The sequence below is a fragment of the Dromaius novaehollandiae genome, chromosome 2, assembly GCF_036370855.1.
Source record: "Dromaius novaehollandiae isolate bDroNov1 chromosome 2, bDroNov1.hap1, whole genome shotgun sequence".
Taxonomy (NCBI): domain Eukaryota; kingdom Metazoa; phylum Chordata; class Aves; order Casuariiformes; family Dromaiidae; genus Dromaius; species Dromaius novaehollandiae.
In genome coordinates this window covers 125,236,946-125,263,865 of record NC_088099.1, presented here as the reverse complement: position 1 = coordinate 125,263,865, position 26,920 = coordinate 125,236,946, and the positions used below count along the sequence as shown (strand labels likewise).

General features: G+C 41.9%; 1 protein-coding gene across 1 annotated transcript in view; it reads left to right on the top strand.

Moving 5' to 3' along the window:
* Positions 1-6,618: 6,618 nt before the first annotated feature.
* The window catches only part of STMN2 (stathmin 2), a 40,989-nt gene continuing 20,687 nt past the window's right edge, over positions 6,619-26,920 (top strand). Inside the window, exon 1 of the mRNA XM_026100701.2 lies at positions 6,619-6,773. Within this exon, the coding sequence (XP_025956486.1) occupies positions 6,755-6,773 (19 nt within the window). The 5' untranslated portion in view covers positions 6,619-6,754. The remainder of the gene's footprint in view (positions 6,774-26,920) is intronic.

Below are 26,920 nucleotides of genomic sequence, written 5' to 3'. Positions count from 1 at the left end.
TGTTACAGATGGCATTTTGCTGTTCAGAAAGGCTGCAGGCTAGAAACCAAATAAGAAACATGCCAGTATGTTCGTTTTGAAAGGAAAAGACTTCCTGGAGACTTTCAGACAAGACCTCCTGATCTTGGACTGACTTGTGATTTAGGTCTGCTGAGTACTGGCACTTTTTTTTTCTACTGTGAGCCTCTGAGGTGCAATGGACAGCACTGTTACCCATCTGTGTCATCTAACTCCTTCTGCATCACTTGTTTGTCCATAGGGATATTTGAATCTCCTCCCATTTTGAAAGGAGAATTGGAAGTTATATTCTTCTCTCCTTTACCTTTTACTTTAAAGAATAAAGGTGCCTATGGATGCTAGGATTGAAAGCCTACATAGCATCCCACATCTAGAGATAAACATAATAGGTTTTAGTAGGTGACATGCTTAAAACAAGCAAAAGAAGATAGTTCTTTACACAGTAAGGAGGTGGTCTCTGGAATTTACTGGCACAGGACGTTGTAGAAGCTAAAAGGTTACATGGGTTCAAGGACATTGCACAAGTACTTAGAAGAAAGGTCTGTCAAGGGTTACGGAATAGGAAAACACTATCACGCTTAAGAATCTCTTGAAAATCGTCAGTGGCTGGAGCGATACCAAGGGGAAGTATCCTATGTGCTTGTTCCACCCTTAGCCTCCCCCAACCATTCACTTACAGCTATTGGGAATATGGAGAGTCAGGACTACTAGAGGATTACTAATGTAGAAACTACATCAGCTCAGGAAAGCCCTAAACTGAAAACACTTGAAAGCTGGGAGAATAAAGGGAGGTCTATCACATATGCTTGCCCACTATTACTCCTCATAGGCATATATTTAAGGCTGCTGTCTCTTTGGGGTTTCCTGTTTCAAGGACGGGTGTCAGCTGTTCCCTAAAAAAAAACTAAGACTTTTTCTGTGAACTGGGGAACAAAGCAAAAGAAATCCAGAGAAAACAAATGCATATGCATATAACAAGTGGAGACAAGAGGACAAGGGAGAGTCAAAGGATTAAAAATGTAAAAAAAGTGAGTCAGAGTGGGAACCAAGCTGAACACCTCTAGCAGCACTTCTATCAGCACTTCTCTGAAAGTGCTTGGGGATGCTGCCCAGGTGCTCTGCCTGGAGGTGGCACAGGATGAGGGAACAGAAACAGGCCCACAGGCAGTGAGATTGTGCTTCAAGCTGCCTCCTTTTCAGAGTGTTGAGGACCAGTTTGGCCAAGGCAAGAATGTTATTTACAAGAAGATCCTGTCATCTGGTCGGGCCTTAGAAGGGGAGGATATACAACTTAAGGGCTACTGGCTAGATGGCTCTTGGTCTGATCCAGCACAACAGTTCTTATGAACCTGCTCTGTCTCCTTCAGAATCACACAACTGACTTCCATCTCAATTTCCCTCATCTCCTGTCATAAAGTCCTGTGTGGTTTCACATATTTGCAGCCCAGGACACAATCTGGATGCAACCAAGTCACTCCCATTATGCAGCTTGGCACAGCTATAGCTCACATCTCATGGACAAAGGCATTTGGGGATAGACTGTGTACAATCCCCATGTTAGTATTAAGCCATTGCTTACAGATTTCTAGGAAAAAAAATATCTGCAAATACCATAATACCATTATTCAGCTTCCCTACTGGGATCCTGAATGCTGCTGAAGGGAACACTGTGTGCAGTAGTGCAAGTACAAAAGCCTGCATGAAACTGGGTTAGCACTAAAGCTACAGTACTCCAACATGTGGAACGAACAGCAGCTGAAATTACTAAGGTTGACAATATTTGCGGCATTTTCTAGCTACTTATCTAGCTTTAGTAAGATTATGTTTAGATAGTCTATACCCAGCAAAAAGCACAATTTCTGAAGTGAAGAAATGTTAGTAGAAATGTAAAAGCACATTGCCACTTTATATTTTACACAAGTAAAAGAAGGGATAAGAAAAATATAATTCAAGAAGAAAACAGTGATCATGGTTCAGATATAAGTGCTCATTCTTTACACCTTATGTATCTGTCAGTATGCAGCTAATCTTTTTATCTGCTTGATATAACACCTGTAGCATTCTACAGGAAGTTTCAAAAAGATACGAAAGTTATAAAAAGTCAAAAAATTACAAAAATTACAAAATCACGCATACATATGTGTGATATTCTTTCCTCTCTAAATTTCACATTAGAAGATGTTGGGTTTAGTGCTTACAGAAGCACAAACTGTGCTCATTTTTTCTCATCTATACTTAGCTGTTGTCAAGAATAAGGCTATACAAAAGATCATTTTACCTATGTTAGAAAAAATATTCTGGCAAAGATTCCTGCCAAAAATCTCTGTTGTCCCCCTGCTTTCAAGGACACAGAAGCCTGTGTCCAGATTCTGTTTTATGGGAACAGAATTAAAATAAAATATCAAATTGTGCTTGCCAAGTGAACATCATTCATCTTGTTGCAGATATAGGGAGAATCTGATGGAAAAACAGCAGGTAAGCATATCATTAAAAAATGTATCATGACATATGCATAGAAAGGAGTAAATAAGGTTGTACAGGCACCATTCTCTCATTTTTGAGAACTTGATTGTAGAATATGAATATTTTTTATCATCTGTTTGGGTAATGGAATGAATGTAGTAGGTATGAAAACAAGCTAATAATGAATTAATTACCAATTAATTTTCTAAAATTGCATAGACACAAAGATAAATTGCTTGGGGAGGCTTGAAGAAGAAGTAGGAGTGACGAAAGAAAAAAAATGGCTGCGCTAAATAAGGTCCATTACATTTCCTAATGACAAAGGCTACTGGAGTGTAAACAAGTTTCCAAAAAGTCAATTGGAACAAGTCTAATTTCTCAAGTTATTTAAGTAAACCCAACAAGTCTGCACAGCCTTGCAGGTGACATGGCAGAGAGGCAAAAAGCACAGGCAAAGAGCAAGAGATTCATAACCTACTCCCATCTCTGCCATTTATGTGAGTTCAGTGCCACAGTGCCAGTGTAGGGTTTTTTGTCTGTTTGTTTGTTTGTCTTTGGGGTTTTCTTACCTAGCAACAATACTCTTCAAAGTGCTGCAGAAACATTTAGCTTTCCAGGATCACTTCATTCTCTCCTGTGTCTCCAAGGGGTAAAACTTAAGATTCTTTCTAACAAATAGAGAAAACAAAGAAGATTTCTCAATGATTTGACCAAGGCCACAGAAGAAGTGAATAATAAAAGTGGGATAAAGGCCCCCATTATAACCCACTGCCATTTAGAGGAAGATAAGGATTGCTGCTGTGCTCAGCAGCAATCCTTACAGCTAGTACATCCACAAACCTGGAGGTAGGCTGGGTTGCAGATACATTTTAATGTCAACCAGGAGCTGGCCCAGACTGGGAAAGAAAACAAGTCCTAGCTTTGCTGGGATATACTGGAGCTTAATTGTATTCTCCTCTAAAATTCTTGTGAAACACAACATAAAAAAGGGCTGTGGATTAGAAATGGTATATGAAGTGTCTAATAACTGCTCATGTATATAACGGTCTTGCCAAGAGTTTGACATGACAGTGATTGCCATGTAATTTCTTGCACCACTTTCTTGGTAAAGAAACCCCCTCCGACGCCTGGTGCCCCCTCTTTGGAGGGACAGCCGAGCTCCCCCTTCTCGGCCTGACATTTGCTCAGGCAACGGGCTGCAGCACAGCACCGGCCCCCTGGGAAGGGGCTGCGGGGCGGGCAGTGGTGTCGCTGGCCCGGCCCGGAGCACCGGGGGTAGGCTCGGCAGAAAAGCCGCTCCCAGACCGCATGGCAACAGAGGCGGCACCGGCGGGGGGCGGTGGAAATGCTATTGTCACTGTGGCGGTGACTTACAAGAAAGGCTAAATTGAGCTGCTCACTGCAGGGGCCGTGGGAACCCTTCGCCGACGGGGACCGCGCAGCTCTTCACTGCTGGGGGCAGGTTTAACTTGGAGGAGAGGAAAAACAGAATTAAATTTAAAAAGCAGATGCCAGGGCTGGTTTGCGGCCCGTTGGGCGTGCTGGGCGCCGCCGGGGGGGGATGGGAAGCGGAGCGAGCCAAGATGCATCATGGCAGCGCAGCCCCGGCCCGCCCCGGCAGCCGCGCTCCGCAGAGCCGCGCCGCGGTGCGGCGGGGGCCGGCCAGGCCCGGTGGGGCGGGGCGGGGGGCCGGGGCCGGGGCCGGGACCGCTGCCGCTCCGTGCCGGGAAGGCGGCGGGGCCGGGCGGGGCCGGGACCCGCAGCCGATCACCCGCTCCGCGCTGCGGCTGCCGCGCTGCGCTGGCGCAGAGCTCGCGGTGGGGGGGAGGGGGGAGGGGAAAGGGGGTCGCGCCGCGCACCACGCCCCGGGCTGCACCGCCTGCCTGCTCCCTGCTTCCCTGCCCCCCCTCCTTGCCTGCTCCTCCTCTGCCTGCTCCTTCCCTCCCTGCCTGCTTCCTCCCTGCCCCATCCCTGCCTGATCCTTCTCTGCCTGCTCCCTGCCTCCCTGCCCCCTCCCTGCCCCATCTCTGCCCCCTCTTTGCCCGCTCCTTCCCTCCCTGCCCCCTCCCTGCCTGCCTCCCAGCTTCCTGCCTGCCTCCCTGCCCCATTCCAGCCTCCCTGCCCGCCTGCTGCCTCCCTGCCCCCTCCCTTCTTGCTCCTTCCCAGCCTGCTTTTTTTTCCTTCCCCCCCCCCCCCCCCGCCTTCTTCTCCCAGCTTGCTTCCTCCCTGCCTGCTCCCTGCCTGCCCTCCTGCCCCTTCCTGCCTGCCGCCCGCGGCCGAGGCACCGCTGCGGCCGCACCGCCGCCTCTCCAGCACCACGGACAGCGCCCGCCGGCCGCCGCCCCGCCGGCCGCCGCGCCGGGCCAAGGCACGCTGTACCCGGCCGCCTCTGCCAGGATCCCTCCTCTCCCCTCACTCTCCCCCATAAGCTACACAACTTCTGGCCCAGCAGTGTTTCACCCCAAAAGGCCTAAGGGCCCCTGGGGACAGCTTTCCTGCTCTTCGTGAGGGGAGGACATTCCAGGAAGGCAGATCGCATCCTGCATCCCAGCAAAGTTGCCTCACCCTCCCTCGCGCCACAGGCCAATGAGCTAAAGCTGCCTCAGCAAGGAGCCATCTCAGCATCCCCCTGCTGCAACACTCACACACTGGTGAATCACACACCTCTCTCTATGCACGTTGTACAATTTAGAGATGTTTCCCTCCTCCAGCCCATTCCCAGACTTTGCTGTTTTCTCACTTAAAGAAAAAATCTAGTTCTCTGCAAGTCAGAAAAGATCAATAGTCATTCAAAAGACTCACTCTCTGGGCCCTGCTTTGCTAGGAGATGCTGTTTAAAGACCTCAAGGAAGCTAGGAAAGAATAATCCCCAGTTTACTGTTCTGGGAAAGGGCACACCGTTAGTGATGGCTCACTGCCTACACAACTGCAAATGGCACCACTGAAGGCACCACTATGCCCTGTCTGCTCTGGAAGAGCACCCTGGAGACTGCTGTACTCTGCTGTTTTTCTCACTCCATCCACTACACCATGAAATAACCGCACGAGTTATGTCCTCCATATTCCAACCTGAAAATTCACCCTGTGTTCGTATCTCTGCCAGCAGCACAGGAGCTTGTTATCACTGCAAGCTTTTGACAATAAGGCTGTTTTTCTCCAGGAGAGGCAAACGAGCTCTAATTGGACAGTGGATGGATGACATGGTAGTGTAAGGATAGTGTCAAGCCTCTTTGCGCACCACAGTCTTGGATACTGTCTCCACTTGGCCAGGAACTGCTTCCAACACAAGGAGATTTACAAATAGGTCCCATCGCTGCCATGGGTCTAACAAGAATTTCAGACAACCACCCACATCTGTTTAGTGGTCAGTCATATCACTGGCTTTCCTCTTGCCAGGGATAGAAGGGAAATCCTTAAAATGTCTCCAGCCCCTTTCATGTAATAATCCTACTAGGTCACATTCTGCGCTCTTTATCAACTAAACCAGGCTAGCCAACTTCCCAGTAACTCTTTTTCATAGTACATAGGGAAGCAGCTATTGCAACAATAGCATTTATCCTGCTTTTCATTTTTCAGAACCCTTCATTAGTGTGAGCAGGTCCAGCTGTCATTCCCCAGGTTTTGTCACAGTACAAATTGTCCAAGATTAGGGCTGGGGATTCCAAAATAAATACTGAAATGCAAAAACATGCAGCATAAAGCAATTGTTTACAGTGTTTGCATACATTTGTAGGAAATGGGATGCAGAGGCAAAATAATATAAGCAGCTCTTTTACTGGAATGGTTTAGAAAACCCTTTGCACCGGTCTTTTCTTTTGTCCTGTCTGTGGAATAAAATGTGTTAAAATGAATTCGTGCATGTTTTACAGGTAGCAACAGCAGAGCCTTCAACGCCAATAGGCTTTTTCATGTAAGACATAAAACATTTGACATGGAATGTACTATTAAAGCTAAACCGGGGGGGGGGAGCGGCATTCAAGGACTGATTTCCATTTCAAACTGCATTCTGGCACTTTGTACTCCAGCACCATTGGTGGATCAATATTTAATGCCCAGAGATTCTGGCTCTGCAGGAGTCATGTCAGGGGACCTCTAGAGCCAATCTGCTTGGGTAGAGGAGTGATAATTATTCATGGGCTCCTGCCTCTTGCTCCTTCTCTTGCACAGCCCCACTCTGCTGACTCAGTGCCTTATTCAGTCTTCTCTCCCTCTCTCCACTGCTGTAGCTGGACCCCTTTGCCTTCACCACCTCTGAGAGTCTGCACATCCCACCATGGCTAAAACAGCAATGGGTAAGAAACTCCATCTCTTTTCTTCAGCCAGTGCAACAGCCACCATTTCCTAGGATCACTATCTACACGGGGTGCTCTTTTCAGTGGCCCTAAAGTTTAGAAAAATCAAGACAACGCTAAACGTATTTTTTCTTTAATTTCTTTGATCGAAAAGGGGAGGGAGGTGGGACCCCGGGGCTCTTTTAGCGTCCTAACCTGCGATCAGATTAAATATTTACTGATGGGTGAGCTCGGCACGTGAGCACAGAATAATTTTGATTTTCATTATTATTATTTTAATGATTAATATATGTATTATGGCACTAAAAGGAAAAAAAAAAAGAAAAGAAACCAACCAAAAAGTTAACCCCCTACAAATATGCCCTCTGCAGCCCCGATTGCCCCCGTTCGCCGGGGACAGCACGTCCCTTTATTTCCGAAACGAAATGCGGGACGCGGGGCGAGGAGAAGACGAGCGGGAGGGAGAAAAGGCATCGCGAAGCGAAACCGAGGAGCTCGGCGGCGGCGCGGGCGGGCGAGCGGCCGGGGGCGGCGGCCGGGGGCGGCGGCCGGGGGCGCGGGGGGCTCGCGGGGCCGGGGCGGCTCGGCGGGGCGCAGCGCGGCAGGGCGCAGCGCAGCGCGCACCTGCCGCTGCCCGCACTGCGGGCCGACCGCGCCCAGCGCCGGGGCGAGGGGCTGCAGAGGAGACGCAGAGCCGGAGCCGCTCCCGCACCTGCAGTCTGGCCGGGGAGGGGGGAGGTAGGTCACTGCACCGCCCAGAGCCGGGGTTTTCTGGACGACCCCACCCTTGTTTTGCCTCCCAGTGGGCAGCTTCCAGCGCTGCTTGCATTTTGTGTGCTCTCGGGCTGCAAGCGGAGCCCCCCCTCTCCCCCCAACGCCGGGAGCCGCACCCTGCGCTGCGCGGAGCCCCCCGCCCCACTGCGCGCCGCGCCGCTCCGCCCCGGGGCGAGGCGAGGGGAGGCGGCGGGGGGCGGCAGCAGGAGCGGCCCCGGGCCGTGGGGAGCAGCCGGGGCCCCGGGCAGCCCTGGGGTCCCTCCCCGCCGCGGGAGGCTGGCGGCGGCGCGGCGGCGCCCCAGCCCCAGCCCCGGCCCCGGCCCCAGCGCGGGCGGCGAGGCCCCCCCCGGCTCCTGCCCCTTTGTCTCAGGGCGGCTGCCGGGATGGGCGGAGGAGCAGCAATTGCAGTGCGGGGTGTGGAGGAGAGAAACGGAACCACCGCGGGGTCGGACCAGTAAAAGGACTGAAACCTCATGCCGTATTACTTTTGGATATCTATACAGATATACTGATATACTGATATACAGGTATATAGATATATATTTGAAATTAGGCAGGAACTACACCTGACGCATTCAAATTCAGGTTTTCACAGTCACTCATGGACGCCCAAATCACACAAAATAATGATGGAGAGATCCAGCACGATTATTGCCCTTCCGCAAGAAACAAATTCACGTTCAATTTCACATTCCGTGCAGGCTCCTTTGCCTCCCTTAATCACGTTGCACAAAGTTATGCTAAATCCTTCTGGCGTGGCTCTCATGGTTGCAGTATACATTTATTTATTTGGATGCTGATGTTCCACTTCTGAGATATAATCGATGAGACTTGAAAGCATTTTAACCTGGTTGTGGCACCCCTGGGAAAAAGGCATGAGACAGCTGTATATGCAAATAGAGGCGGGAGACAAGGGCTGTGGGAGTCTGGCCAGCCCTGCAGTGCCGAGCACGCCATCCCCTCCCCACTGCAGCAATCTGGTAATCAGTATTGATAATTTGTAGTCAGCCGGAGACTTACCACTGCAGAAGGCCCTGTTAGGAATTCTGTCGGTAGGGAAGAAAGGGCTCTTCAGCCTTCGATTAATGATCTCACAGCACACAAATATAAAGGTTTCTGCGGCAGGAGAGATGGCTGAAATCATTAGATTTGCCCAGAGACCAGTTGACTGTATCTCTCCAGCCTGCCTATTAATTCCTGGTTAACGAGCTACATACACAAGTAATAGAAAACAATAGCCCAGGTTTCTAAAAATATTCATTAAAATATTATTCAATTAAAAAGGAAAGCCATGTTATTTAAAAGCATCTTCTCTCTTTAAATTTACAAATATTAAGGGCTCTCTTCACCATTTCTTTAAAATTGATTGTTCTTTATTGTAGCTATTTTTAGAGAAATTTGAGCTCTAGACAGCATATCAAAATAAACCACTTACATTAATTTATATTAGGTTTATCTCTATTTCAAGAGTATTTTCAAAGAAAGAAATAAACTTTTTTTTGTAGAAAAATAGATGCAATCTCAGTCATATACACTTCCAGTTTCTGCTAAATAATCTACTTTTTTTTTTTGAACCTATATTGAAGCTTTACCCAACAGACCGCTGCGAGAACTAAACAGTGCCTGATTTTTTTCCCCTGTCGTGCCCTGTATTTTGCAGAGCACCAGTAAAGGCTAGATCCAGCAGCCACTGGGGTCAATAGAAAAAAATTAATCAGCTTGAGCAGGCCCACCATCATGGTCTGGCCCAGGGCCAGCAAGGCACTTAAGCAAGTGTCTGACTTGGAGCATGTGGACAATCCCACTGGTTTTGGACAGAACTCTTCATATAGCTCAAGTTAGGTAGATGCTAAATACTGTGATGAATATGTGCTCATATTCTTTAATAGAAAGCAAAATTGAGCCTCATTTTCTTTTATATGCTGCTAAATAAAACCTCCTTTTCAAGGAAATCTCCTTTGGCTTACAAAGGAATTTCACCAGATGCAAGAACTTCTGGGGCTCAAGACACCCTGAACAACCAAGAGGCTTTTCTTTCTGTTTAGTGTATGCACAAGTTCACACTAAGCACACACATGCACATACATGTCTTTAAATGAGTCTTATTTAAAAAATCTCATAAAACAGGAACATAAGGAAGTTAATTTAATTGCCTCCTCCCCTTGACACTTTCTTCCAAGTGAAATCTACATTTTATGGATAGGCTCATTCACACCTAATACTTCCTACGAGGCAGGTATTTGTTAGAAGGACTTTAAATCAACTGCTTTTGCAGTTGAGGTCACTACAGACTTAATAGGCCATGCACATATCCAGTCTTTCTTAAGATGTGTACCTGGCAGCTTGAGGGTGAAGCAGTCAGTGATGCTGCTGTTTCCTTGTGGTGTTTAATTTAGAGAACATTTATTATGAAAACATCTTCAAACATACTTATCATACACCAAAATCTCAGTCCTGATTATGGCTCTTGTTTATTTAATAGGAATTTATCTAATAGAAACATGGGAGATGTGTGAATAATGCATTAAGGAAGTGGTTTAGTTGAGACACTCCTGAGCTAGTCGGGAACCGTGAGGCGATAAATGGGTGGGATTATGATGATACAGGAATTCAGTCAGCCACACATTGCCTCATTGGCATATCAGTAAGACTGATTAAATCCTTGTAAAAAGTGCTTCAGAATTTTTCTTGTATCATTTGTGTTTTTGCTATGCTCAGATCTAGACACTTATCTTGATAGATGTAACTTCACTGTTCAGTGTGCCCATTAACCGACTTTGGTATTACTGTTTTATCTAGTATGTGAACATATATGTAAAATCATAAATATTGGTATGGTCATTGAGTTTGACTGGTTCAATTATTTTAATAACTAAGGCTTTTCTACTGCAAAGGCGTAAGCATTTCACCTCCAGTCTGCCTGTACCTTTGGACAAGTATTTATCTTTAAGCACATGAGTAGTCACCTGGACATCAATGGGAGTTACAGGCTTCCAGATAGACATATGGTTAAGTGCCAGGCTGAATTTGGACTAAATATGCCCCTGTTCAGTATTATGCAGTTCATAGCTGAAGTTTTTAACCTGTTTTTCCCCCTTTTATAAATAAATGAGCACAAGTCGGCCTTGAATTATTTTCAACTGTCAGAAAATTACATATTTGAATAGACCAATAGGCAATTACTTTAAGATGGGAATTAATAGGGAAAATAGAGTTTATTATCTCATAGTGTTAGCAGAAGTGTGATTTAGCAGACACTCTGTGATTCCAAATATTGTCAAGGTCTCGCAGAGGAAACATTTCAGTTAGTGTGTTTCTCAGACTGAATCTTTGAGAATTTTGATCACAAAGGTGGTATAAAGTTGCTGGCAAGTATAAATCAGTAGAGAACTGAAGGTTAACACTTTTTAATATTTTTCTTCTGTTTTTAAAAAGTAGATTACTCTTCCTACTATCAAGAATTCAGGATTTATATTGCCTCAAAGCAATTCTTTATTTACCCCCCTGAATTGGGTAAAAGATTGGCAGGAGATTAGAACGTCATCTTATCGAAGAGATCCCATAATTCTCTGAGGAAATAAACATAAAATTCAACAGCCTTTACACTTCTGAAATGTTGTCCCATATGTACCTCCATCGCCTCTTTGTCCCAGTACAAGTTGTATCTAGATTAAAGGCTTCTATAGTTAATGATGTATTTTTTTTAATTCCTTCACATTGTTTTTGCCAGCTTTTCCCTTAAATAGTTAATTAATTTCTGGATTTTTATTATTTCTTTGGTATTTGCACTGTAATAGTACATTTCTCTAGATTACATTGTGCACACGTTTTATTATAAATATATAAGTAATCATGCTACAACATGGTTAAATTTCTCTCAGGTGAAATTTATATTCATTTTCTTTAAAAATGGAAATGATAAACTGATCCCTATTCTCCACTTTCAAACTAATACCATTAAATTAAAGAACTGGTTACAGCTGAGAGACTAGACAAGTGTATTCAGCAATATATATAGGTAGCATTTTAGCCTTCAAAGGCTGTGCAAAAATTAACTAATTAATTCACCTATCAGCCCTCTATGAGAAGTAGGCATTATTAAATAGTCTAAAACACAGAGATCAGAGGGTTTCCAGGACAGGTAGATCTGGGCAATACTTGACCCATGCAGCATTTTCATGTAGATCTAATTTAAGTACCTGATTAGTTCACAGTCAAAAGGGACAAGAATGTTCAGCACTCCTGAGAAAATCAAGCCCTAGGTGTCTTAAACTAGGCATCCTAAAATGGCATCACTCCAAATTATTGATTTAACTGGAAAATTAACTCAGTAAAAGACTTGCCAAAGATTATACGGCAAATTAGCAAGAGCTCCACCATTTGAATGTAAGGGATAGAAGGTGGTGCCTAGCCCTGTGATTGACCAGTGGACAACAGCACAGCTGGAAATGAAATCTGCCGACAAGTCTTTTTACAGAATATACTCCCTAGGCTTTATATATATTGAAGACATTTGTCTTTCTACTTATATTATTAGGCTTCAGAATTTTTTATCCTGGCACTTTCAGTAGCTCTGAGCAATACTTCAAGGAGAAGCAAATATCACACCATGAATCAGCAGTGACTAGTTACCTCTGCAGTGACTACTGTCAAAAATGCTATTAACTGCCCCTATAAGTCACCTTTATAAATAAAAACTTGCTATCATCAGGTGGCATGTAGAGAACATGTCTCCTACTGCAATATCCATAAAATGGATGATAGAGGGACCAGCTTTGCAGATGAGAGTCTCGTCTCACTGGAGTCAGCAGAGTTCAGCCACAGGCCTTAGCACCATCCTTAGCCCGCAGAGCCACAGTAATTTGGTAGCTGATTTGAAAGAACGGCTGCTATACATAATCTTCCTGATGTTTAGACTGTGAGCCGTTCTGTGAGTACAGTCTGAGCTGTTGCTGGTTTATTTTCAGTTTATAAACAGCGCTGATCCCACTTGAAAGCTATTGTGCATCCATGACTACAGCAAAGGCTTTATCTATTCCTCTAGTTGCTCAGCACTTCTCGAAATCATCAAAATTTGATTTGGAGACCTCAGCTGAAATATAGGCCCAATGCAGAAAATGTTGAACCCTGGGAACAAAATATGTTCAAGACATCACTTGTCTGAGCAGTATCCAGCATACGAAGCTGCTCTGTAATTATTGCATTTTCTCTTCCACTTATAACATTTTTCTTTTTCCTGTCTGCTAATACATAATTCAACAAATTAAGTGAATTTAAGATCATTTTGCCAGGATGTGCAGTTAAACCGATGCACAGCATCAACATGAAACAGTAGGCTTTGCTGAACACATTTAGAATTTTTTTTTTTTTTTTTTTGGAATAACTCTGTAACCTGAGATGTTCATAAGTAAATTCTAATGCATGTATTCTTTCTAATATGCTAAACCCATCACTGTTGTGGTAGTTATTACGCAGAGAAATTCTGGTCCTTAACACATGAGATTGTGATTCGCAAAATAGGATTACTGGTTTGGGGTCCCCCCCTTTTCGGTTTTGCCCCAAGTAGGTGGTTTAATTTAGAAAAGTGACTGAAGATAGCATTAGTAAAGCTCTAAGGCACCTGCAGTCAGATATAGATGCTGCTCTACCTATACAGTGCATGATAGGTGCCAAGATTAATGGTAGATGCCAAGATTCATTGGATAGGAGAGCACATAAGAGTGACCCCCACCTAGTAATCAGGAAGACCTGGCTGATGGGACTATCACTGTATTTTACATGTTCCGGTCATTGGATAAAGAATCAAAACAGTCTTGCGAGGAGAAAAAAGAACTCAAGTCTCTTTGGATGGCGTTAGTATCCTTCAGCATGAATCCTTTCCTTTTTTGAAAGGGGTTGAACCCAGTTATGTCATTTTCCAGTCAGAGGTCCTTACCATAGACAGTTGTGTTGGGCAGCAGTAACTCAGCCATTAACATTTCTCCTCGGGTATATTTTGAAAGAAAGCAGTGATTGACACTGCGCTTATGAAGGAACGTGTCTTATCCATGTGTGTTACATGTGCTCCCAGAAAACAGTCTACACAGATTTTCTCAGAAGACCAGGCTGGAAGAATTCCCAGTTCCCAGTATTAGGGGATTCAGCCTTTCAAGGCTGAGGCACTCTTGTTTGTGCAAAAAGTAGCACCCTAGAATGCACAACCAATCTGAGAGCACAAAGTGGTATTTAATGACCTCTCTGCAGCTGTGCAGGAATTCACAGGATCCACATTTTGGATTAGATGCCTGAAATATGCTTAAATCTCATTTTATGCACCTATCTCCTTTACTGGATTTGTACCTTAATCATTTTAGGTCCTGACTTTCTCTTCATTAAGATGGGGATAATCCTATATACTTATATCAGAGGTGTGATGTAAGATTATGTTCCATAATGCATAGAAATGCATAACAGTCCTCTGATACTATAGAAATTGCAAAAGAACATAATCATCAGCCCAGTAGACAGAGCAACTTACTGCCTAAAGCTGTAGGGCACTTTTTAGGAAAAGAAAAATAAGATGTGCATTTAATACTATTGATTAGCATGGTAGTCTACAAACTGAGAACTTGCCTTAGAATATGCTAAAGTTATTTTAATGTTTATATTTAGTAGTCACTAGGTGACTACATAGCTATCACTTTTAATCTTGATTCTGTTTTCGATCCTTTCTAAAGTTATTGAAAACATAAATCGTCCTTTTGGCCTAAGATTTCTCATGCATCCGTGTTTCAATTTACCCTATGGCATTCACTGGGATGACTCCTGCTAAATTCATTAGCAAGACTCCTGAACTGCCTAAGATTATTATTGGGGTTATCATTTTTTCCATTTTAAAAGACAATAGAGACCACAGTGACATCAAAAATGCACAAAAAATGTAATAATTTTGTGTACAAAAATGTAGCAAAAATTACAATTGGTGGTTTACTAGTATTTTAGTTCTGCAAGACCTCCAGTTATCTGAATGGAGCTGCGAGAATCCTGTTCATCCTCCTGGGAAATCTTCTAAATTAAGACAGAATGCATGAATCAGGCTCTATCATTTTTCAATGACATTTTGTGGCAGTGAAATTTGCTTCCTAACTCATTTTATTAACCTTTATTAAAGAGCACGTTTAGCTATTCTGATATATTTGTTTCTTACATTGTTCATGTGAATAGAAAGAATCATTTATGCTACTCAGCAGTCGTGTTTCCAGTCACTTCAATATAACGTCTGTGCATTTATTCAATTTATTATGTAGATGTAATACAAAGGACTATTTCTAAGCTAATATCTTTTCTGTTGTTTAGATATTTTTTGATGCTGTCAATATTGTAGTCTGATGGCTTCCAACATTATATATTGTAGATGGGAAGGAAGCCCATACTCATTGATGCTGAAAAAATTAAATCTTCAATATTTATCAATAAAATACGTATTCTCAAGGCAAGTAACTTCTTACTGGAGAAGCAAAATTCTGCCTCTAAACATGATTATTTTGCAAGTAAAATATTAATAATGGCTTCTTAAGAAAAAATAATAGTAAGATACTCATTTTAATCTGCACTGAGGATTCAAGTTATTCCCTTTTGAAGTGTATTCCCTTTTTTTCAGCGAAACATTAGTGGAAGAAGGCAAAGATCTTGCTTAGACAATCATACTGCTTTGGATTAACAGTGTAAAGAGTTTCCTCTTCTAGTGATGGGAGGCCTGAAAAGCAAATACATCAGTGAGGTTTAAATATGACAGAGGTGCAGCTCTGTAAAACTATAATTATCAGTTTGTATATTTTGCCAATGCTATTGTGCAGTTCTCAGCTCTGTAGGTATCCTGCTCTCTCTTACACAGAAGATGTAAACAGTACTGTCAAGAAGGGTAAAAATTTGCAACAGCAAGAATAAATACTGAACCCTAGCAGAAAACTCAAGGCACTTTAAGAAGCAAACAGGAACAGTCAACAGTACAAAGTTTAAAAAATAACATTTAATACATTTTAACGTAGTTGTACGGATATAATTTCCTATATTAAAATAATTAAAAGCAGTATCCTGGAAACATGATACTGGACAAGATAGTCCTCAGTCTAGCTCTGAACTGCCATTCTAATTATCTTATTTTTTAATGCCATTCATACTTTAGGAGAAGGTCTGAGCTAGTGATCAAGAAGATTTCTCTCTTTGCCAGCTTTGAACTTTCCTCTGAACAACCAAATCACCATCAAAAACTGCAGTCAACCGAATCATCCAAATCACAGTGTCCCTTCTGCTCTACACCACGCATGCTGGTTTCAAATCCCAGTCTCTTTCCTTGGTATCCTTTTCCTTGTTTTCTTATCCCAATCTCTTTATCCTCTCAGTCACAGTGCCAACCTCAATCTTGATCCAATTTCTGTCGTTCCATCCCCTGACTGACATAAACATTTTTCCTTTGTTTTAATTCATTTGCTGTTAGTCAAATTTTTCCACCAGCCAGATTCAACGCTTGTCCCTTCACACAGCCATACAGCCATTTCCCTCCAATAATCTTCCACACTTTCTGGAGGACCAAAGGGGAGGAACTGAGCCCACAGGATGTGGGCTTTGTTTCCTTTTTTTTTTTTTTTTTTTTTTAATTTCTAGCACTCCTCTGGCCCACGGCAACCACGAGGAGCAGCAGTCAAAACATTGCTCTCAGTCCACATGGAGCAGGTCATGTCCAGTGCAAACTGTCTTCAGAAAATTTGGCTGTCAAACTCTAGTCATGGGTGAAAACTGAAATCAGATCTTTCCATGACATATCCCTTGGCCAGGCATGGGCAGATTTTTCAAAGGAGGAATAACTTCTTGGCACAAAGAGCTAGAGCATCTCAAACAAATCCAATAAGCAATTGTTTATTTTACTGTATGGACATATTTCTCCTTAGTCATCTTCCCAGGAACAATGAAACACTTTTTGATAAGGGTTTCCCCAAAATTCAGCCAGAGGCAGCCCTCTAGCCAGGAAAATTGTAGGCCAAATATTTATAATTTAACAAATTGATATCCAGTGGAAGGAGGACTCCCATATTTTCCAAAGTAATGGCATAAAAAAAAGTGGCATTAGATGGAAAATAGCAATGGCTCACCATGTGGTTTACAGGCACACACCTGAGTGGTTAAAATGTGTGAAGGTTAGGAACACCGACTAAAATTAGATCCTAAACTAGCGTAAGTCTATAGTAACAGGCCCAAGCTGATTTGTGTCTGCTGAACCCATTTTTTACTCTTTAAATCTCCAGAAGCAGCAGCTTAGGAAGGAAACGACTCTTTCATTATTTTGAAAAGTCCTATGAGAGCCAGCTACACTAGTAATGGAGAATCTGATTATTCAGGAAAAGGGACATTTTTATACAGGAAAAAAATTATACAACAAAATAAAAAAAAAAGAACAGGCTATTATAAGTTGACATTTGGATATTACCAGGTCCTGCTAATTTTAGGCTGTATTGAAAAATGCGATGGCAAAGCCAATACTGAACGTTTGATAAATCTGTTATAAAAGACAAGCTGAAGTTCTGCTCTACTTCTAATGACAGACTGTTGATGCTGGGACATGCTGATGTTCAGTGTCCCGAAAATCTTGCTCTTGCAAGTGAAAATCTTTTTTTATTCTATATGAGCCCAGCACCCTCACACCAGAATCCCATTGAAATCAGCTAAGACTAGCATGTCTGCAGGGATCAACTCCTCATGTGGTTATTTTAGCAGCAGGGCAGTATCTCTGAATTCATCAAGATACTCTTCTGTGTAAGTGGTGGCCAGTACTGCAGAAAAATAGGTAGATACATAGGTAGACACATAGATGGATAAGTTATAGATTGACAGACAGACTGACTGAATGAATAAGTGAACTGTAGAGGTCTATTTCTTCAGTAATATTTCAGGCCAGGAAAATATCACAAAATTGAAAAAACACTATAAAAGAAAGATGGAGGAGAGAAATAAAGCATGAAGAAAAGAGGTGGATGATGAAAGGTGCTCCTTAATGAGAAGCAGTCACATTATTAAAAGTCAACATGAATTGTTATATTTACACATCTATTTTACATATTCAAAAATCAATGTGTTTCTATTATGCAAATATGAGCAAAGCTACTTAAACCACAGGTGGTTTCCTCTAACCAGTGGTCCTTGTTCTAGTTTTATTATATTTTCAATGTAATAAAAATCTCACCAGCAATTGCTGTCTTTCAGCCAATTTAATCAATTCTGAATAATATGCCAATTTGTGTGCACCATCAGCAAGGTTCCAAAGAGCTTGTCATTCTTTATTTTTCCTTTTTCTCATTCATTTCACATATCTTCTGTTTAAAACACTCAATAATATTTATAATCTGTGCCTTGCCATGATTCTAGCAATATGCTGTTGAATGGTACCATTATTTTCTTAATGGAGGCAATCAAATATTTGAATATATGCATAAAGTCATGGCAGGATACAATAGTAGGAGCATAAATCAGGTAATTAGTAACAACTGTATAGATGTTTTAGTTAAAAATGATACAGAAGAATCTGAAAGCCATAGAATAACATGCATGTTAGAATATCTCCAAAATTTCAGCTTAGAAAGTGTCTACTGGGTAAAATTTAATATCACCAAAATCCACGGGAACTTTTCAGCTGACTTGCAACAGGGCTTGAATTTCATCTATGAATAATATGATTGTTAGTAAAACATAATATAAATCAAATCAACTTCAGGACTAGGAAAAAATGCAAATTATTCCAATTAATTTTAGTGGAAGTTCGGATAGGTTCATGATAATAAAATGCTTCAGGACATGGACCACATCATCTAGATGGGCTTCTAGAGGGACCCTAATAAATGGCCACAGCTCAGTGGCTGCTCAGGCTGAAAAGCTTTACTGTAGCACACATTAAGTGCATGTATTTTTTCTCAGAGTGAGAAAAGATGACAAATAAGAAAATGCTGGTCACCGAACAGGAGTCAAGGTTACTGAAGATTTCATCTGTCACCCAGCAGGAGTCACATCATTGACTGCTGTCACTGCCCAAATCAGTTTTACTAAAAAGGCAAAAATTATCCAATTCAATCAAATCCATCTCTCAGATATTGATCTGGATTTGCTCTCAAAATTGGCCTAAATAAGTGTTTTCAAATGTGCCAAGTTCTGATTAAAACAGGCACATTAATTTCCACATGCTCTATTTCCAATATGTTTTTTTGTGGTTTTGCTCAGTAACAAAATTTGTGGGGACCCCAGATTTGTTGTGCTACACAAGTTAATACTAGCTGATGATCAGACTTCTGTTTTACTTGCAATAGTTCCAAAACTGAAATGATCATTTAGACTTTGCAAGCTACACAAAATCTTCCAAGTGAGGCAAAGTCACAGTTTGCAAGAATGGTTATGGTGATTACCTTTATCTCCATTGAGTTGCCTTTCTTTATTGCCTCCTGCTATTCTGCAAGGTGCATTGCTTGCTCTGCAATGCTGGGACTTAAATGCTTAAATGCTGGGGCAGTTTTTACCAAACCTGAAAGGGTACTTGCACTGCTGCATTTCCAAAAGAAGATGGGATGACTGGGGAAGTGGCACGAAGTGATGACCAGACTTGAAGTCCAGCAGCTGAATGGCCTGGGCTCCAGCTCTGGAGCTAGCCCCTGCAAGGTGTCTTGTAGCACAGCCAGAGGAAACCAGAAGGAGGGAAGGCAGCACACTAAATGAGTCCCTGGACAGAGACAGGAAGGAAACCCAAGGAATTTGGTTCTGTGACATGCTGGGGATGAGCTCACCAGAAGTCTGCAGCTAACGTACAAATCATGAATGATAACAATAGTGCAGAGGTTTAGTAATAAAAAATGCATTTTTCATGGAATAATGAGCACTGAAAGATGTGAATAAAGAAGAGGAATGGAGCTGGGACCATGAGTGACCAGCAAGCCCTCCTTCCCCCACTGGCATTTAGACAAAGATAAGGTTGCTCTCAGCATTGAATCAGGGAAAAGCTGGTTGAAAAGACATCTAGAGGTCACCTAGTCTGGCCTCCCGCTTGAAGCAGGACTATCACCAATGCTAGACTAGGTCAGCTGTTGCCTTGTTTAGCCAACTTCTGAAAACCTACCAGCCTGATTTCACAACCACCCAAGCCACAATCCATGGCCCTTCCTTCTTCTTTCACCTGGCACTACCAAGAGGAGTCTGGCTCCATCATTTCACTGATCTCCAGTTCAGATCATTGCAAGGAGTTGGTATATCCTCTCCTAGCCTCCCTTTCACCAACCTAAACAAACCTAGCCCCCTCTGCCACTCTTCACAAGCCATGTGCCCAGACCCCTCACCTGCCTGATAGCTCTCCACTGGGACTTCAGCAGCTTCAGGTCCCAAAAAGGGATGCATTACATCAGATGTAGCCTCACCATCACCAAATAGCATGGAGTCACCAGGGCTCCCAGCCTCCTCTCCTGTTCATTCACACACATCTCTGCTCCTGGCCATTTTCCTAATCTGAGCACTTTAAAGCAGCTGTGGAAGAAACAGGAGGAAAAAGAGTTCTCCCTTGTAAAAGCTTTCAGAACCAGCCTGCATATGCTGAATGTATCTATTCCTATTCTGAGGTTTAGACTTGATCTTTCATCATTGACAGTTATGGGTTCACGTGGCCACGCAGTAAAATTACCATCCAAAATCTCACTTAGGCATTTTTTAGTCTTTTGGGGACTATGTAGAAGACTAGCAGAAAATTATCTTACGATCTTAAATGCTGTGATAATTTTCACTGTGAACATGTTGAACATTGAAATGCCTAAGAGTAGCTCCTGTTTCTAGGTTTGGGGAGGCACCAAAAGATTTTTTCCCTAGCAAGTTTGCTGCCCACTTATTATGAGATACTGCCAAAATAAAAGATCAGTTTTACAGAATTTGCATTGTATCCATATGGTTGACCTAGGAGTTGCTGTCATTTTTGCTTACTCTGTGCAGTGCTTCCAAAATCATTCAAAACCTACAAAGATTATTTTTTGGACTAAAAAATACCTCCAACGCTAAGCACACCCTTGATAAGCTTTCTGCATGGATAGACTTTCTTAAATCAGGGTCTAAATTTGTCTAAACTCAGAAATTCAGTCCTTTGTAATATTGTAATTAAATACCTGCAATCCCTTGCTCCCACATACACAATTATGGAGACTCTTAAGTTTGAAAAAACACATTTAAATTTGTACATCTGCTACTATAAAGAAAGCAAATTAGGCCATATGGTACAAAGTACCTCTAAATCAGAATATCAGGGCATCTGCAACAGAGCTTTCATTATCACACCTGTTTGGGTTTAAAGGAAATACCTCCCCAATTAAGAATTAGATTGACAGACAAACTCTAATATCAAGCAAATCTATATAGAGACTTAGAAGTCATCTGCTAAGAGCTTATTTTGTTCTGGCATTCCAATTTAAAATACTATTGTTAACACAATTATAATCAGTATCTCATTGCTTGTGTTATTGCAAGGATAGGAACCCTTCATTTTTAAGTATTCTATTTACATATGCCATTTGGAATTGTATCCAGAAGGCAAACTAATGCCTTTATTCAAACTGATGAGACATCCTTTGTTTAAAATGTCTCACAAAATTAAAATTCTATTCAAAACACAGAAGAAAATTGGATTTTTCAAACTGTCTCCGTTCATTGTCTTTTGCATTTTGACATTTAGTCAGGAGTCATGGCAGCTCGTTGTAGTAATTGTGTAGCACAAAGATGCAGTTACACACGTATGGCTTTGGGTTAAGTACATTAAATACATGTAGGTTGCTCTGAATCAACCACCAAACTTACGCTGCATAAAACAGGTTTGTATATCTATATATATATATATATAAAAACCACACTTACACATATACACATATATATGAATGCTTCTCTTTATTTCTTTAAGACACTATAAAATAGTTTTCTAGCCTATGTGACTAGGTTAGTTTGAGGGGTATCTTTTACAGTCCTCACAGCAACATCTTGTCTCTAAAATGGATTCTTATGGTAATTAAGGTGTGAAAATAATTGCAATAGGTTCTGCACTCACTGAAATGACTCAGCAAGCAAGGAACACATTTAATTACTGGAATATAAAGACAAAGAGTCCATCCCTACTCCAAATTATAATTTCATTTATCCTGTATAATATAAACACAAATTTTTACTAAGCTCATTGCCCTCTGCATTATCTTTGCCTAAATAAACAAATACACCTTGCAATTGAATTTATAGCTTATTTTCTGGCCTTGTTATGACTAAATAGTGCTTTGGGCCTCATCACTTCGAAACACAATTTTTAAAATCTTGGAAGAAAATCTAGGGTATCTGAATATGCATGCTTTGGAGTGGCACAGTATGTATGTTAATAAGAACTGTAGTTACAACCTCTATATGAATTATAAAAAGTTTCACATTTTATACCTCACTTACAGTTAAAGATCTATTAAAAGACATGTATATCTGATCTCAGAAAAATGGCAAGGACCACAGAATCACAGAATCACGAAACTGTTGAGTTTGGAAGGGACCTCTGGAGATCATCTAGTCCAGATTATCGAGACCAGACTCTCTATTAATGGAAACTGGCATTGCAGGCAATGCAGGTCTGCTCAACTGACTGGGGTACACCACTTTACAACAGTTGAGTCTCTGGACCTGAAGTATGGAAAGAGAGAAAGGTTGATTCCTTACTCAGTCTTTCTTAATTGCTTTCTTTGCAGAAGCATCTTGAGCCATTCCTTGCCTGATGCTGTACCAACACAGAAAAAAAAAACTTTTTGATTTCAGAACATGTGGGCAATTCTGCTAAAATGTGTTCTCTTAAGAATTTCAGTGTGACTCTTAGAATAGTTTGACTGTAATCTAAGTCCAAAGTTGGGGCGGGGTATCATAACATAATCAAAATATCAGTACAAGTCCAGAAAGTATCTACTGTGTCAACATGAAATAAAACAATAACAGAAATCTGTCAATTACAAGACTGACAATATGCCAGGATTATGCCATTACTCTTCAGGCACGGTATTACACAGCCAGCATAGAATAAAATGACATCCAAAGACAGTGGGTGATGCAAGACCAGATGATGCAAGATCAAGAAGAGTTTGTCAAAACTGCATAAAGGGATCAGGGTGATACAAATTAAGTCAGTGGAAATCTCTGAAGAGATCATTATGAAAAATCAAATAAATAAAGCTGTTCCAAACACACATGGCTGAGACTGTGATATTTAAAAAAAAAAAAATCAAAGAAATGCTGACAGCCAACTTTGTCACATCCTGCCCTAGTAACACAGTCTTATTGCACTGCAACAGAACCTGAAGCATGTTTCATGCCTTGGGAAAATGCTGTTTGATCATAATAGGCTAAGCAATTACTGTCTATTTTATGATACTGGAATTTGTATCATCACTCCATAGGACATTTTACCAGTTAGCAAATATAGTCTGCCCCATTCTCAGAGACAGCCTGGTCTAATGGAGTATGTCACTGATGCAGGAGTCAGGAGATCTGGGTGCTCCATGAGGCTTTCCTACAGACTGGGTCTTTGACCTAAAGCAATTTTTTCCACCTCTCTGTGTCATTTCAGCCCCAGCATTCCTTTGTGGACTTTTTCACCTACACAGGAAGCTCTTTGGCACAGGATGTTCTCATCTGATGCTTTTGTACAGTATTTAGTACAGATCTCAGCTGGATCTCTGTATGCTACTGCAACACAATAATGAGATGACCTTAAGAATGCGCTGGGGGATGGCAGTCATCTCCAATAGCCCAGCCTCTGACTGCTGGATGCTCCAGGGGAAGCCAACACATTCAATACAAGGACTGAAAATCGCACTTCCCTTCCAATACCTGGATCACTAGGGAGCAGAAAATCGTAGGTCACAGGGCCTTTATGGTGATTCATATCTCCATGTCAGAGCTGTCAGAGAATGTGGGCCATGTGCAGGCTCCACAACTCACCCTGTGAGTTTTAAGCTATAGCTTAGACCATGCCACATCTCACTTGTTTGCTAGCTATTACATGGACATCAAAGAAGTACCACCTCCCTTATAAGTCATTGGTGCTCCAGCCACCACTGCGGACCCAGGACCAAGCACCACGACTTTGCACTCAAGAAGCGGTATGCTTTGGTAGCTCCTAGGCTCTACACAACTGCTTCTAAGGAAAGAGTTCATAAACTTGGGGTTTCTTCTGCTGCTGGGAAGTCCTGAAATGACTCTCCTAAGCTGCTTTTAAGGAAGGTTAGTACAGGAGATAGCCCCAATCTCAAAAATCTTTGAGACAAGATAACCTGTGGTACAAAGTCTGTGTACAGCAGGATTGATATAAGTGAGTTGAGGCAAGTCACCAAGAAGCCTTCTGCTTTCATGCATGAACGTTAGTGTTCCTTAAAATACTGCCTTTTTCCTATGTGGAGACTGAGATCCTGGTTCAGGGCTGCTTACCACTGAGGATTTTCAAAGCCATCTCAGAGGAGATTTTAGAGTGAAATATCTGGCTTTTTAAGCCACTTTATATGTAACTTGTCCCAGAAGTAAAAGATTCTAGTGGCTATGTGTGCTGGTGATGGAATTTACCTATGTGACGACCATTCAGACATATGATATGAAGGAAATATATTACAGACAGTGAACGTTAAATCATGAAAAGCAAGTCCTCCTTTTGAAAAGTTCCAGAGTTTAAGGTTTTGATCCTTAAATCATTCACATAAAACTCCTAGTGATAGCTTCTGGGGATAGAGACTTTTTCTTGAGAAAAGGGAATCTAATGATAGGATCAGACCTGACACAAATATTACCATAAGCGCTAGCAGTATTCCTAAACAAAAAGTAAAATTGAGCGTTTTTCTATAACACCTGAGAGAACTAAGATGGCTATGGTGCCAACCGAAAAAAGACTGTTTTCCTGGTGTGCGATTATGTAATAAAACCAAGGGCTCTCAAGCAGACAAGCTGAGGCAAGTAAGAGTTATTTCCTCCTACTGCAGCTGTTAATGCCTATTTCCTTTTTCTTTTCCACTCAGTTCTAATTCAGGAACATCTCTTCAGTTCACATCATCCCATAACTGAAAACCCACAGTCTTCTGTCCCTCCAGACAACACAGGAGACAGCAGATGGCAGAATGACTTTTTTGACTACAGCATGGGGTTGTATTAAAGAGTTGTGAACTATTGATGTGCTTGTTCAGCTTACACCAGTTTCGCACTCACATGGCGTAGTGTTTCTGTGCAAGACTCAGTGGCTGTGGTGGCCTCTTATGAAGGTAGGCATAGCATCAGCATCCTAAACATCAGCATCCTGACAAATCATCCAAAGAACAGGAGTAGAACTTCCCTGAAATGCTAGTGAGAGACACTATAAAATATTATTATACTAAACAGTTTCTTTCAGTTAACTGGCAGGAAATAAATCTGTCTTAGTAATAAAGCCTTTGAGTTCATACCTCACTATTCACCTTCTCATTTTTCTACATAGTCTATTTTAGCAGCTCACATCCTTTTCTATGGAAAAAGCTCTATGGAAAGAAAACCATGGGGAGAGAAATGGGATGTGGAAATAGGGAGGGAAAAATCTCTTTAGAGATCCTCTTGAAAAAATTGCAAGGGCAGTCCAGACCTTATAGGAGAAGGTCTTCTGCTCCAGGAAAAAAGATCTTTGAAATTTTTGTTTTCATCCTGGCAAAGGGTCCCTGAAATTTAAATGGATTTGAGGAATCTACAGAAAACCCACAGACCTCCATATCTGCATTAGGCTCCGTTACATTCCCCGCAGCTGGAACTCAGCTGCCAAGACTTCTTCATGCTGGTGTGATGCGATGGCTCCATGAGGGAATGGCTTAGAAGAGATAAAGCAGTGTGTGGCTTTGCTACCATTACAGACTAGTTTCTGCAGAGCTGGGAAAGGAGCAGTTCCATGAAAGTAACCATGAAAAGGTATTTTTTCTAGATTCAAAAAAATCCCCTTCCATTAAAATTTAATTTTGACAGTGTAGTTGCATTACCCCAACAAAAGAGTCCCATTAACTTGTGTTACAGGTGACCATAACAATCAGGTTCAATAAATGATTTTTTTCATAGATTCACCGGTCAAAATTATATTAATTAAAATAATGTAAAATAGTAACTTCACCTCTTCCATAACATTAACATTTTGACATCAGAAAATAAAGTGAACAAAGACATTTATATCCAACCGCACACATTAAGTACAAATCACAGAAATGCCATATGAAGCAGTACATTTTAGTCCAAATATGCACAGCAATGATTAATGATTAAGCTGAAAATCTGGGGGCAAGTCTCAGTCAGACTTGTGCCATCCTCCAATCTGCAAGTTGACAATGTGCAGGTGTTTGCATCTACACAGAGGCACATGTAAGAAAATCATTATCGGGCACTCTTTACCTAAGGAAACATCTGCTTGTATGCCTTCAGCTGGGTTCTCCAGTCAGATGCTGTGCTGTCGCCTGAAGGATGCTGTAGAAGTGGCATGCAAGGGCTAAGTTTATAGTCTGGTACAATTTGACATGATCTTAATAGGAAGTTGAAGGTTCAGCTCTGTCACTTGCGTTATTCCTTGCATGTTGAGGAACTTCTGCTAAAATGCTTATGGATTTCACTGCCCCCCTGTGCTTTTATGAATGACACAAATGCAGGTTTTTAGAAGGCTCTCTCTTTGGAGACAGTAAAATCACAAATACTTCTGCTGAAACCTAGATAGCCTTACTGATCTCAGAACAGTCATGAAGGTTATAGAAATGAATGTCTAAACTAGTGTTCAAAACTCTGAATTGCTGCAAAAGCAGATTAGATCTGTCCAGTTTCTTTCTTTCTCATTTTCTGGAATTACGTTAGAAAATGTTTCATATTTTCTCTTCCTTGATCTCTGTTTCTTATTTCCTTTTTATCAAACCTGCTTCTTTTATGTTGTAGAAGCAGAAATATCACAGAATTGGAGGCCGGGGGAATGACCCAAACCCTATTCTCTTCTCTTTATTAAAATGCTTTGCAGCATCTGATCAGTGTAATTTTAAAGAGCTGCTCATTACAGAATGGCCCCACGTTAAGGTCCTATGCCACCTATAGGTGAGCACTCTAGGACATTAAGGAGGCAGATTTGTCCAGCTTATCTCTAACTGCCTTCACTTTGAGTTCATGAGCCATTAGTATCTGATTTTTGTCAGGGAAACCAGAGAAGGACGTACATACATGAAGCTGCAAGATAGACTTGCTCACAGAGAATACTCTGTAGAACAGTGTTTTGCATTCAGAGACACAGTCATAAAATAAGCTCTACCTGTATGAATTACCAAAATGAGACATCAGTCATG